The sequence below is a fragment of the Malus domestica genome, chromosome 17 (genome assembly GCF_042453785.1).
Source record: "Malus domestica chromosome 17, GDT2T_hap1".
Classification (NCBI taxonomy): Eukaryota; Viridiplantae; Streptophyta; class Magnoliopsida; order Rosales; family Rosaceae; genus Malus; species Malus domestica.
This window is the reverse complement of record NC_091677.1, coordinates 5,076,963-5,091,487: the sequence shown is the minus strand read 5'-3', so window position 1 is coordinate 5,091,487 and position 14,525 is coordinate 5,076,963. Positions and strand designations below refer to the sequence as shown.

The window sequence follows — 14,525 nt, the reverse complement described above, 5'->3', positions numbered from 1 at the left end:
ATGCGAGACAATGGATTCCAACAGTGGGCATGGACGTACGTACGTCCGTCTGCATAACTAGGGTTTCCTGTCCTATCTTACTCTAATATACTTTCGGCTACTTAATGCCAATAATAGAGGCCTTGCTACATTATTTCAGATAAAATACAAAAGAACCCCAAACCCCAATATTATTGGGAGGAGGATTTTCTTATTTCCTAATTTCTCTTCTATTCATTCTCTTCTTATTTGAAAGGTCACGGTTTTGCACATCAACATTTTATATTGATTTTTTTTATAAAGATAATAAGATATAAAATAATATGTGAGAAGAGGGGAGAAAAATAGATTGAAATAGGAAGAGAGATAATCCTCCTCTATATTATTGTACTCCATGCAAACTCGTGCTTGCGATGCGTCTCTTCTCTTTAATTTTTACGTGCTCTCTCTGCCCTAGACAGACAATCTTCCAATTTATAACTATATTACACATCTAGGTATACCAGCTTTTAGTTTTGAGTATATATAATTAAGAAACTAACAATTGATAATATATATATATATATATATATCTATATAATTAGGGTTATATTATAAGTTGGACAGATTATTATGAAACTGATGAAAAGCTTGGAGGCAATAACCAATAAGTACGTATGTGGTTCCAAGCAACAATTTTGGAAAGATTCTGATAAAACATAAGGTAGCTAGGTTGGCTCCACAGCAGAAGGGGAGCACCCCCACCCCATGTGTGAAAGGGTCCCCAATTGCAATTTGTATTGACGCATAATTGCTTGTCTTTGCTGTTGTTTCTTTCATTCCCTCCCACTATTGTATTATCAAGTTATATTATTTATGTTGCTTGAATGTGTGTTTGTGTGTTCATGATCTCATCTCCATCTAGAATAGTAGTGTACGTACTCTCTTGCGTTGGAGAGAGAGTTCTGTATATTTTTTTTTTGTCTACAACACTCATCGTTTAGCATGAGTGACGAATTTGATGAGTCCTGCGCGTGAAGAGATCATACAACAGATTACGAGGTTGACTCGCTCGTCATGCATGCATTGAGCTTGAGGTGCTTGGGTGAGTTGAGTCCAGTAATCCAGATTAGGTAAGCTTATGACATATGGGCATAGGTACCAAAACCACGTGATCGGGGGGCTGCTTGGCCAATACGAGCGAGCAAGGATGAAGCTTGTGGTGGGGTTCTCCACACACATACAGGGGTGGTCTAGTCTTGTAGTGTAGTTTTGTGCATTAACAAACAACAATGGAATTATCAACTACGGATCAAACGATATGCCCAATTTCATTTGCATGTTACCCCCTCGTGGGTGTATCTTAATCGTCCTTGGTACCTTTGTGGAATATTTAATATTGACAAGTACCAGACACTCAGCTACTAGTGATCGATCGATCAATATTCATCATCCCACACACCGTCCAAAAAAAAAAAAAAAACAATATCCAACCATCGGTTCATCGTTCAATCACAAAAACAAACAAACATTTTTTACTTTAAAAATACTACTCTTACCATATTTTTCATACCACATTTGTACCACTCTCTAATAATATTAATTATATATAGTATGCAACATGTTAGTTACTGTGACAGCCCGTCCCGGAATTTTGTAATATTATTGGTATCGAACGTGGAAGTTACTAAAATACCCTTGGACGTTAAAGTGTGTTGTGTGTGTTGTGTGTATTGTGTACTTAGGTTTTGGATCCATCCATTATTTTCCTAAGCTTTTAGAACTAAGGGAACTAAAAAGGACTTAGTTTTTGTTTGGTTTGTGACCAACTAGGACCACACACACAAAAACACCCATACCCTTTCTCTCTTTCTTCCGTTGACTCTCTCTCTCTCGGATTTTTCAGTTTTTCCCTACAAATGTACGGACAAACACCAAACTAAAACTTTTCTTCACATATCGACCTTTTGGAGACCAGGTTTAAATTCCTTGCAAGCTTTGAATCACAACCATAACTTTGGTTGGACGTGGAAGCTCGGAAAACCCGAGAACCAAAGATCTCCGATTAGAGTACTGTTCATGCAGTCGTAAATGCATGATCTTTAGAGGATTTCAAGCTTATAGGGAGCTTAGGGACCTCTCCACGAAGCTCGAAAAAGAAAAATGACATGATTTGGACGTTGGGAAGTCGAGATCGATGCATTTGAAGTTTGGCCGGATTATCGAAGGTTCCCCGAAAAATTTTCATGGATTTTAGGTCCCAAAACAGGTATGGTTGTGTTCTACTCGTCCTAAACTTCAAATTGGTGCAAGTTTTACTGATTTTGGTTAAGAATTGGATGAGATATGAAGGTTTTTGTGTTTTCCCAGTTCCTGGTGAACGTAGCGGCGACCGGCGCTGACTCCAGCGACCCAAGGTCAGAGACGAAGAATATTCCGTCAAGTTGACGGAATATTCCTAACGGAAGGTAATGGCGTCAGGTAATTTGGACAGAATATTCCTAACGGCGGTTAGGGATTCCCTTAGGATTCCCTGCGCATGGCCTTGCCTGTTGCCGTGCACTTGCCGGCGTGTGGGACGTCGGAAAATTTTTCTAAAAATATGAGGATGTTCGTGAGGTTGTGTAGATCATGTTGGTATATTCAAACATCCAATTTGAGCAATGTATGAGAAGTTATTAACTAGTTTTGTCTATGTACTTTAAATAACGTTTATTCAGTTATTTCGCATATATATATATATATATATATATATATATATATATATATATATATACTCTAAAACCTGGAGGGGCGCAAAACAGAAAGTGTGAGAAGTTATTAACTAGTTTTGTCTATGTACTTTAAATAACGTTTATTCAGGTTTTAGATAAGCTTGTTCGTTGGTGGCACACGAGTACTGATTGGAGGTTCTAACAAACTATCACAAATGTAGGGCATCTTTGGGTGTCGTTTAATTAGTGCTTGTTTTATGGACTGAACTTAGGCTACTTACGCTCTGATTGTGTATTCACACATATTCTGGTACTTGTCTTAATTAGTACTCTTATGAGTTAGTTTTCATTTATTGGTATTCTTTATTATCATTATTGCTTCTGCACTGTGCACATGGCTACGTCACCCTCACGTGACGGCTAGCATGCCCTGATTCGGGTCGAGGTGTGTCAGTTTGGTATCAGAGCCTAGGTTTAACAGTCCTGTATAGTTCGTGAATATTCTAATCATTGTGATGTCTTCTGTCAGAACTATGCCGCCTCGTAGAGAGCCACGTTACTCAGCTGAGCCTAGTTTCCTTTATATTGCTCAGTTAGGGGAAACTATAGCTAATGTTATTCAGTCTTCGCTCCGTCCTCCTCAAATGACACATCTTGAGACTATGTATAATCTGAACTTGAATTATTTGATGGGTAATGAAGGACATGAGGGAGCGGAGAAGTGGCTTAATCATGTCGAGAAGACTTTTCTTGTGATGCAGAGTTAAGGGAGCCTTCCTCCTAATAGATGGGTTGAGACGACTACCTGATTTTTAGGATAGCAGCCTGCATCTTGGTGGGGACATGAGTCTTATCAGATACCATCAGAGGTAGCAGCTGATTGGGAAATGTTTAAGCAGTTGTTTCATAAAAGATTCGTTCCTCCAGCGTATATAGATCGCAAGAAACAAGAATTTACGCATCTGAGACAAGGAAATATGACAGCAAATGAGTATTACAGGAGGTTCACTAATTTGTCTCGATATGATCCGGAGGTTGCTGCGAATCCGGTTGAGATGCTTCGTCGTTTCAGGTTAGGCACTAAAAATAAATGGCGTTCTATAGCGACATCGACTCCTTGTGCCACTTACTAGGAGTTTTATGAGGTTTTACTAGCGGATTGAAGATTCATAAATTATGCCCAGTGAGAGTGAGAAGGAGGAAGAAAAATATGGAAATCAAAGAAATGATGATAAAGGCAAAGGTCAATCTTCTCAAGGGCCTCGTAAAACTCAGAGTTTTAAGAGAAGTGGTGTCAGTTCCAACTCTTCTAGTGGAGGTTTGAGCTCTAATGTACAGATGAGAGGTGGTAGATTTTCTGGATGCCCTAGATTTCAGAGGTAGAGGGATTTTGGTGGTTTATGTGCTCTTTTATGCCGCATGTGTAAGGCATTTTGGGGAGTGTAGAAGAGGTAACAATGGATGCTATACTTATGGACAGATAAGGCATAGGGCTGCACATTGCCCTCAGAATCAGCAGAGGCCCCAACAACCTTCATTACCACCACCTGCGCCAATCCAACAAGCTTCAGGACCTAGTGGTTATGCCCAGACTGGTCGTTGTGGTGTTTATCATTATCAGGGTGATGCCGCTCCTTATGTTATAGGGCAGTATTAGTATTCGCATGACCCTCATTATCAAGGTGGCTACCCACAGTATCCGAGAGGTTCTATGCCATATCAGCCACATTTAGCAGGTGGATTCTAGTGGTACCAGGGGGGACAGCCCCAGCAGGTAGAGATTGTTGCTAGCAGTGCGGGATCTTCGAGGCAATCTGGTCAGCCAAGACAAGGATGAGGTATTCATGCTAATAGAGGTCGTGGTAGACGACAGCAGGCTCAGGGACGTATCCACAATATGACACTGCAGGATGCTCAGAACAATCTTGATTTAATTATGGGTACGTTGAACATTCTTGGTCATTTTGCTAAAATATTAATTGATTGTGGTGCTACGCATTATGTTGTTTCTTATACATTTTCTTAAGTGACGCAACCTCATCCTACACCTCTAGGATATGATTTAGAGTTTTCTATGCCTAAAGGGGAGAGATTTTATGTTGATTGGGTATATCCAGGATGTCCAGTGATGGTGGAGGATATTGTTATGCCAGCTAACCTCATTCCGTTAGACATTGTTGATTTTGATGTGATTTTGGGCACTGATTGGTTACACTACAATCGTGCCAAGATAGATTGCTATGGAAAGACAGTTACTTTCCATCGTCCTGGATTACCCGAAGTTACATTTATAAGAGAGCCTAGCGGGGTGAGGCATGGTGTTATTTCTATCATGAAAGCCAAAAGATTGTTGTCGAAGTGTTGTCAGGGATATTTGACTCATGTGGTGTTGAATGATGATGCTCCTAGTAGTGTAGAGGATGTACGAGTAGTCATACATTTTCCTGACGTATTTCTAGATGATTTACCTGGATTGTCGTCAGACAGAGATGTGGAGTTCACTATTGATCTGCTTCCAAGTACGAATCATATATCTTTAACTCTTTATCGAATGGCTCTTGCTGAGTTGAGGGAATTAAAGACTCAGTTGTAAGAATTGGTTATAAGGGATTTATTCAACCTAGTACTTCACCTTGGGGAGCTCCAGTTTTATTTGTGAGGAAGAAAGACGGAACTTTGAGGCTATGCATTGATTACAGGCAATTGAATTGGGTAACAATTAAGAACCGTTATCCGTTGCCACGTATAGATGATTTGTTTGATCAACTCCGAGGTGTCTGTGTGTTCTCTAAGATTGACTTGAGGTCTGGTTACTACAAGTTGAAGATTAAAAGTGAAGATGTCCCTAAAACAGCTTTCAGGACTCGATATCGTCATTATGAGTTTTTTGTGATGCCATTCGGGTTAACTAATGCACTAGCAACTTTTATGGATTTAATGAATCGAGTATTCCTGCCATATTTGGATAGGTTTGTCATTGTCTTTATTGATGATATTTTGGTATACTCTAAGTCTAGAGCAGAGCATGTTAGACATCTTAAATTGGTGTTGAAAAGTTTGAGGGAACATCAGTTATATGCTAAGTTTAGCAAATGCCAATTCTGGTTAGATCAAGTTGCATTTTTGGGACATGTTATATTAGCTCAAGGTATTCGAGTAGATCCTCAAAAGATAGCAGCTGTGGAGAATTGGGAACAACCACGAACCGTCACTGAGGTACAGAGTATTCTTGGCTTAGCAGACTATTACAGGTGGTTTGTTAAAGACTTTTCAGTCATTGCATTGCCTTTGACAAGGTTAACCAAGAAGGATGTTCAGTTTGAATAATGATAATTGTGGGCAAAGTTTTCAGCGGTTAAAGTATTGTCTCACTCATGCACCTGTTTTGACGCTTCCTGATGATAGTGGTGATTTTGAAGTCTACAATGATGCTTCCTTGAATGGGTTGGGATGTGTGTTGATGCAGCATGGTAAGGTGATTGCTTACGCGTCACGCCAATTGAAGCCTTATGAGATGAATTATCCTACTCATGATCTTGAACTAGCGGCGATCATCTTTGCTTTAAAGATTTGGAGACATTATCTTTATGGTGAGAAATGTAAGATCTTCACAGATTATAAGAGTCTTCGGTATCTTTTTACTCAGATGGATCTTAATCTTCATCATCGAAGATGGATAGAATTACTAAGTGATTATGATTGCATGATTGAGTATCACCCTGGTCGTGCGAATGTGGTAGCAGATGCACTTAGTAGGAATACTCCAGTTAGGCTTAATGCCATTTATGCTTGTCATGTTCCTCTTCTTACAGATTTGAGGTCCACTGGAGTGAGGTTAGGATTGGAAGATAAAGAGGAAGCTTTGTTAGCTAATTTCCAGGCCAGGCCCATATTAATTGATCGAATACTCGAGGCTCATATATATATATATATATTTATTTATTTATTTATATTCCATTTCTGGGAAAATTATACATGTTTTACAGCGAGGCGTTAGCGGAATTGATAAATGAAATGGTTTTGAAAAGCTTTGTTTTTGCCCACTCACACTTTCTATTTTGCACCCCTCCAAGTTTTAGATAAGCTTGTTCGTTGGTGGCTCACGATGATTGATTGGAGGTTCTGACAGACTATCACAAGTGTAGGGCATCTTTGGGTGTCGTTTAATTAGTACTTGTTTTATGGACTGAACTTAGGATACTTACGCTCTGATTGTGTATTCACACATATTCTGGTACTTGTCTTAATTAGTACTCTTATGAGTTAGTTTTCATTTATTCGTATTTTCTATTATCATTATAGCTTCTGCACCGTGCACATGGCTACGTCATCCTCACGTGACGGCTAGCATGCCCTAATTCGGGTCGGGGTGTGTCAGTTACCGTCTACACACCTTATAATTTTTGTCTTTTGATTATTTTAAATTCATTTAATTTGACAACTAAAAACATAGAGTGTACAGATAACACCATCCTTAAATACTCATACATATAAGATTCACTCATAATTAAAAATCACCAATACTCACTAATTAATATGGTATATGATGAGATATGATGGTATACAAACTACTTATGTTTTATAAAATATCTTGTTTCATATAACAAAATGGGAGTTTTAAACTTTTAACAAAACACTCCAGTTCACTTTTAACGAAAAACCACATTTTTACCTTTTCATGTTACTATTCACTACAACTTTATTTGTCATTTTTTTCATTAAAACTAAATTTTTATTGAATTTTTCGTTAATTTTCCTTAACAAAATAGCTTCTCAAAATATTCATCGATATATATATATATATATATATAGATGCTAATGTTCCTTTGATATTTCCGTCAAAATAGATATATAAAACTTTGGCAGCTATTGAGTAGTGCGTTGACGACAAGAGTACTCCCCGAACACAATAGTCAAAATGATATAAAATACGATTAGTAATTTAGTATAGTATTAAACTAATCACAACATGCCCATTAAAATGTGAATTTAAAAAGAAAAAAATATTTTTCTATTGTTTCATTCATGTGATGATACACCAATGACATGAAGCCCATTATTCTGGCACAAAAGCAACATCGAAGCATGTTGCTGGTGGATGTAATATCAAAGTAGGTAATCACAAGTAGATATGATGTCCTCTATTATTCCTATTGTATAATTGAACCTAATGACATAAATATTTTTATTCCTTTGCTCAATATTGCTGGCATGTGTTTGATGCCTCCTAACCTACCAACTCACATGCTCCACACCAATTGAGAGATCCTTGAGAATTAATTTGGTACATAATATTAGCTACTCGATTCTAATTAAACTACTGGGAATGCATCCATTGTTTGACTCTGGATTCATCAGGTTATGATTTTTTTAACTTCGGATCCCTTGGTCACATTCATCAGATTATGCATCCATTGGTCACACTTACGAGTCATGAATTTGACCGAATCTACCAGCCATTAGCCTTTTAAAGCATCTCCACAGGAGTTGTCAAATATAATATTTTAAAATTTTATTTGATTGCTGATTTGGCAGATTGAATATACATATTTTTATTTTAACAAATAATATTATCTATACTAAAGGGATGGGGAGTGGGCTTAGCCTCACAATGGATTTGTAATAATGTGGTTAAAATTCGTTTTTGGCAAAAATCAAACCTAATACCTCTCACTGACAAGTGAAAAGAGATACCACTAGACCGTAATACTAAGTGACAATATATATGTTAAAATCTTTTGCATTTTTAATAGACGTGTCAAATATTTATTTTATTAATATATAGGGTTCCATGTTGAGAATATATCTCACATTGATGGGAGAAGGGACCTTGCATGAGTTTATAAGAGGTTTGGCTATTTTCTATATTGTCAATTGGTTTTATGGTGGAATCTCAACTTTCTTCGTGGTATCAGAGCAGATTATCTCACATGTGAAGCTAAACGGTCACATGTGTTCTACGTCACCCTGTTGTGTTGTCCGTGAGCGGGCATGTTAAGAATGAATCCCACATTGATGGGAGAAGGGACTTTGCATAGACTTATAATTGGTTGGGCTACATAGTACATCCTATGAATTGAAAGTCCTTGGTTACAAGGCAAGAAAAAGAATTTAATGTGGACTTAACTCGTCCACGACAATCCCTTGATAACAAGAAGTCTGAGTAACTTGGGGCGCAAGCAATCGACTAAATACACTTGTTCTACATCTGCTATATTGAGATAGCAATGGCACGCCTAGCACTCAATTAGTTTTGATTGCAAGCCTCAAGGCTTACACCTAAGGCCCTAGAAAGGCACATTTCAAAACTAACTCAATCCTCTTCTTGTAGTACATTAGCAAGTAAGAGCCCAACTAAATATTCAAAGTGCCAATCCTTTGGGAGCTGTGCTGAGAGCTGAGGAGCCCTCTTTGATAAAATCTTCGTCCGAACAGGTATATTGCCATATCGTTAAAAAATAAGTAATGTTAATCTGGAGTTGCAAACATTTTTAGAATGCGGAGAAGCCACCTTATCCGATCCACTTGGATCGTGCATCCTTAAGGGCAATGCACCAATGCTTAGCTATATGACATACACTATTTATGACCATGTTTTTATAACATCAAGTCTATCCTATAGAGGTGCTCAAATTGGATAAGTGGATAGATTTCATTTTTTATCGGACTAATTCATTAGCACAAACAGTTCGTGGGAGAAGATCGAGTTATCGAGGCTCACAAGATTGACAAGTTGAACTGCCATTTTTTAAGTGACAACATATCTTTCATCCATTAAGAATGAAACGACAACGATTTTCAATATAAATAATTTTTTTTTCTAAAGATAAATCAATTACAAACTGTATGCCGATTCATCGAAATTCCCACAGTTCTCTTAAAGATTTAAGCTTCATTACATGAATTTGTATTGTGTCTCCTATGGCTGGCAAGACCCTGGAGGTGATCCTGGCTGCAATCAAGCACATAAATTGTTTATAAAAAACCAATATATATTTTTATGAAGATACTTTGCTAAAAATGCAAAAATTATTTTGGTGTTCGAACCAAAATTTCTTAGCTTACCACACATGCATGTACATCGTTACATCCACACAAGAGCTCCCCATTGAGATTGTCCAAAGCTTGAAACGATCCTCCCCCTTCACTCCTCTGCATCACAACCCAAGCACGTATAAATAAATAAAATTTCAAAAGTTACAGAAATTAAATTTGATTATTTTTATTTTTTAGTATACATTAAATCTGACTTTTCAGTGGTTATTAAGCAGGGGAAGAAAGGGCGTGCCTTGTAAAAATCAACAGCAACAAAGTTAGCCCATCGGTTGGCAGCAGCACCATGACAAGTGTAAAGCATGTTAATCAGATTCCCAGAGTTATTTTCGCAACTTTCTAGCTTAAAGGGAATAGAAGCAAAATAATTCACCAAAACCAAAGATTTAGTTTTGTCATCAAGAGGTGATGATTCTCCTCTATTTGAACAACTTCCTTCCTTCATTCCATCATCCCCATCTGCAAAGTTCGGTGTTGTAAGGTAAGACATTCATTCATACATGCCCCTTACAAAGGTAGAGGGATTCATATCGACAATTGTGTACTCAAAGTATCGATAGTTTATCAATAATGCAGATAACGTTACCACTAGTAGGTAATGCCATATGATTGTCGATGGATCCAGCTCCAGGCAATTTAGTAATAGACGGCAAATCATATGATAAAGGTCGTACCCAGTGCACAAGGCTCCCGTTTTACGCAGGGTCTGGGAGAGGTGAATGTCGGCTAGCCTTACCCCCATTTTATGGAGAGGCTGCTCCCAAGTCTCGAACCCGAGACCTACCGCTCATGGGCGAAGACACTTGCCATCGCACCAAGTGCGACCTCTACGGCAAATCATATGATAATATTAAAAAAAGAAATATAGCTGGGTTGTTGCTTCTTACATTGGTTTTCAACCATGTAGTTCCACTGGTAGGCGATTCCTTCGGATTGTTCCTTCTCACTTTTTGAAGTAAACACAAGTAGCCTCTGGTTATTGGCAACCATGTCACTAACTAGTGGCCAGTCCTGGCCATTTTTGGGCATGCTTGTCACCGGAAACCAATAGTTCTTCAACCCGGAAGCGTTGAAGACGTTTGTCAATCCATTTGGAGCTTCCACATAGTCCTCCAATATCAATGTCACAATTTCTGATGGGTTGGCTGATAAAAATGCTTCAACTTCCTTCAGTGTATCTATAGCTGGTTCCTGTATATTTGGGAAGTAATGTTGAGGCAAAATACACTTTGTGTGCAAATTTCTTAGTCTCAAAGAATATATAAACAAGAAGAAAACGAAGTTGGGCAGATGGTATTGCTTACAAATGCAGTAAAGTCGTGGCATTGCCCATTAAAAGAATGGCACAACCACACATCGTCCTTAAAATCATATGTATCGAGCATCAAGGCTCGAACTCCATTCTGCAAAATGTCAAGGATTAAACGAGATATATGACTAAACCCTACATATTAGCACTCTAAAAAGTCATTATGCACTCGTCTTCCGTAACACCATCATGGAGAAATTGCACTTTCATGAGTGCATGATGATCTGTTCCTGAGTGCTAATAACAACTTTCGAACAAAATTGAAGAGGCAAGGGGCATGCGTGTATATGATTGAAGGATGCCATACATTTAGTTGTTGAGTAACAGTATCTTCTTGATTGTTGAAGGTAACGCGAGGAATTCCAGTGTGAGATGGCTCTCCCTCAATTGCAAAGGCATTGTGGGTTGTCAAAAACGCATACTTGTTGAAAGGTAGAGAATTGTTCTGTGATAATAAAAAAAAAACACAACTAATCTTTTACCCCAAATTGACATAGATGAGTAAGCAAAGTCCTCTGCCAGTATTGGGCCTCAATGGGCCTACACAAACCACTCTCCTTAAGCCCAACCAAGGGCATAGAAAACTCTAAACTTCTGTTCATTGGTTGTGACAGCCGAAGGAGCCGGCAAACCAAAAGTCATGCTTAGATTCCACGGAGTCAATATGTCATTGTGGACCCCTCTCCCCCCAATAATCTGCCCTTTTCCCTCTCCATGGTCAGTTCATGTAAAGTTGGAAACTTCACAACATATGCGCATGTCCGTGTCTCTATGTATGTGTAAGAGAGAGAGGCGAAATATTGATGTTCAAGCTTTTTATCTCAAAATTTTCTCCATTTTTAGAATTTTAACTACTCGAGGGCGTCGATTATACTCAATGGGGGTTCGAGTATTGCTCAAGAGGCCTCAAGAACTGCTCAAGCGGTCTCGAGTGGTTTTATTTTTAAAATTTCTAAATCTTTAAAACATGGACAAATCAAAATCTTGAATGTGTTACAAGAAACGTTAAGCTTTCAAAATTTCTAGAGGGAGAGGGGTAGGTAGGTCACGTACCAATAGCTTGAATTGATCTGTAATGGCTGATCTTATACATCTAGAGCCTGAGAAGCCTTGTGGGCAACATCCGCAGTAAAGCCCGGCTTCACAATCGGCATCCATTGAGCATTCGTCCAAAAGCTACACATTTGAAAGCAAAATAAATATCACTCTTCCTTTTCCCAGTCACAAAAAATCATAATTTAGATACACACACATGAAAAAAGAGGCACGAACCTTGCACTGTCCGTTGGAGCAAGCTTTGGCGACGCTAAAAACCGCTGCGACAACCGTGAGTAACAAAACGAAGTTCTGCCGAGTCTTCATATTGCAACCCAAAAAAGATGAAGGGAAATTGTTGTTGTTGGGTTTTGACGACCAAACTTGGGTTTCTCAGTTTTGGCTGAGAAAACTAAGTCCGCAGACTTTTGGACGCAAATTAAACTGACGAGGAGTTCTTATGGTTACGGATATAAATGCTAAACCCAAACAAAACCAATCACATCATTCACAACATGGATGGAGACGTAGAGGAAAAGGTTAAATCACTCGCACCGTAACGGAACTTTCATTAACCTTGGACCTTCACTGCCAAGTGAAAAAGATTGACTGGTGGCTAAGCACTGATGAGAAAGAAACAAGAAATATAATTATTTACTTGAATGCTATTATGAACAATTAGGATAAGGAAAAGAAAAAAACTCCATGACGGTATATCCATCCGCATTGACCATATTCCCATATATGTTCAACTTATATATAATATACAAATCCATTTCAGTGTGCCCGAGATACGGAACAGACACTATGTATATGTCACTATACCCTTAGAGGAACACTTGAAAAAAAAACTTTCCTCCAATTGTATAATAATATGTTGCGTACCACCCCTTGTTCCTAGTACACTAAAAAATCTCTCCCATTTTAGAATAAGCTTTTTTAGCCAAAATAGTCTCTGAGATTGGGATAACTCCTCCTTTTTATCCTTAAGAATTGAAATCGATAAAAGTGATTCATGAATTTGTTCACCATCAATTATTTTGGTCATTTCGTGAAAAATTTTCATTAAATAGAGGATAAAATAGCAAAAATACCTTTAATTTTTGTCAAATTATTTTGGCCTATTGATTATTAAATTGAGAGTGTTTTTGTCATTTTGGTCCTTATTTAACAAAAACTTTCACGAAACGACCAAAATAATTGAAGGTGGACAAAATTAAGGATCACTTCTATCGATCTTAAATCTTATAACTTTGATCTAACAAAGTTAGAGAGTCTTTTGACTAATGTATTTAAGGGGTCAATTTATGATTTTCACTTTGTCCATGTAGTTTTGATTTATGCAATTTTTGCGTTTTAGTTTAATGATTGTTATAGTTTAAGAATAATGACTTTATCTTTATCAAAATTTCAACGCAATTAGTACTTTTAGGGAAGGGGAGGATCTACATTGGTCTAAGGGAGAGTAGCTGCCCACACTTGCATGTAAAGTTCAAGCACTCAATTATGATTGGTACCCACCAATTAACTAATTGATTGACTTGTTAACACATAAAGTTAACGTTAAAGGAGCAATAGCTCATAACGTTTTCAACAAAAAAAAATTTAAGTTAGGTCAATCTCTATCACACAATGATTTTTCACAAAAAATTAAGCGTTAAGGAGTAAATAATTTTTCATTTTGAGTTTATTACATGTGAATAAAATTTATCCCGTCTAATCTTATCATTTCAAATAGTTGGAAGGGACAAATTTCCCTAATGAATAATTCTTTTTTTTTTTTTTTTTTTTTTTAATCTTCAAAATGGACAAAAGTTTTTCATTCCTTTCTTGAGGCTTGAATACAGAGATATCCAATCTAATTTCATCTATGCCCCGAAGAACCAAAAGATTAAACATGTATGTGGAAAGAATTTGTGGAGCGACATTTAATTCACGTGTTGTTTCAATTTGTTTCAGGTGGAGTGACACAAAATTATATTCGTTGTGTCAATTTGATTTATTTAATCTAATGGTTAGAAATTAAAAATGAAGTGTATGAGAGATTAAAAACGATGTGTGAAAATCAGCTCCCGTTAAGACTCTCCTATCCCTTTTTGTCACCAACATTGTGCTTTTGATATGTGGAAAGAAATTCAAGAGAAATAAGAAAGTAAATATTAGATTTATAGATAAATTTTTATTTTTATTTCTTATTAGGGATAAAATTGAAACAGAAAAGTTGAGTATGAAGAGTTCTTATGGACACAATTGAGTTTTCAATATTTAATAAGGATAAATATTGTCCTAAAATAATATAATTAATGTTAAAAGTGCACAATAAATGACGGGAGAAGACGGGGAAATGCAAACTGTCACATCCCGGCCCAGACCCCCACCACATCTCAGGCTCAACTCCACCACAACACGATATTGTCCGTTTTGGGCCCCCACCACACCCTCACGGTTTTGTCTCT

The 14,525-nt window shown here is 37.5% G+C and overlaps 1 protein-coding gene across 2 annotated transcripts; it reads right to left on the bottom strand.

The window, feature by feature from the left end:
* Positions 1-9,467: 9,467 nt before the first annotated feature.
* Positions 9,468-12,518, bottom strand: LOC103404649 (PI-PLC X domain-containing protein At5g67130-like). Of its 2 annotated transcripts, XM_008343579.4 has the most exons (8): positions 12,307-12,515; positions 12,088-12,210; positions 11,342-11,479; positions 11,030-11,128; positions 10,613-10,916; positions 9,961-10,184; positions 9,738-9,824; positions 9,468-9,624 (listed from the first exon to the last, which is right to left on the bottom strand). In XM_008343579.4, exons 1-8 carry the CDS (start codon positions 12,394-12,396, stop codon positions 9,592-9,594), a joined length of 1,098 nt encoding a protein of 365 aa, XP_008341801.1. In that variant the 5' UTR covers positions 12,397-12,515; the 3' UTR covers positions 9,468-9,591. The 2 variants fall into 2 exon arrangements, with proteins under 2 accessions (XP_008341801.1, XP_008341802.1); XM_008343580.4 differs by lacking the exon at positions 11,342-11,479 and having other exon boundaries at positions 12,307-12,518.
* Between the last annotated feature and the right edge of the window lie 2,007 nt (positions 12,519-14,525).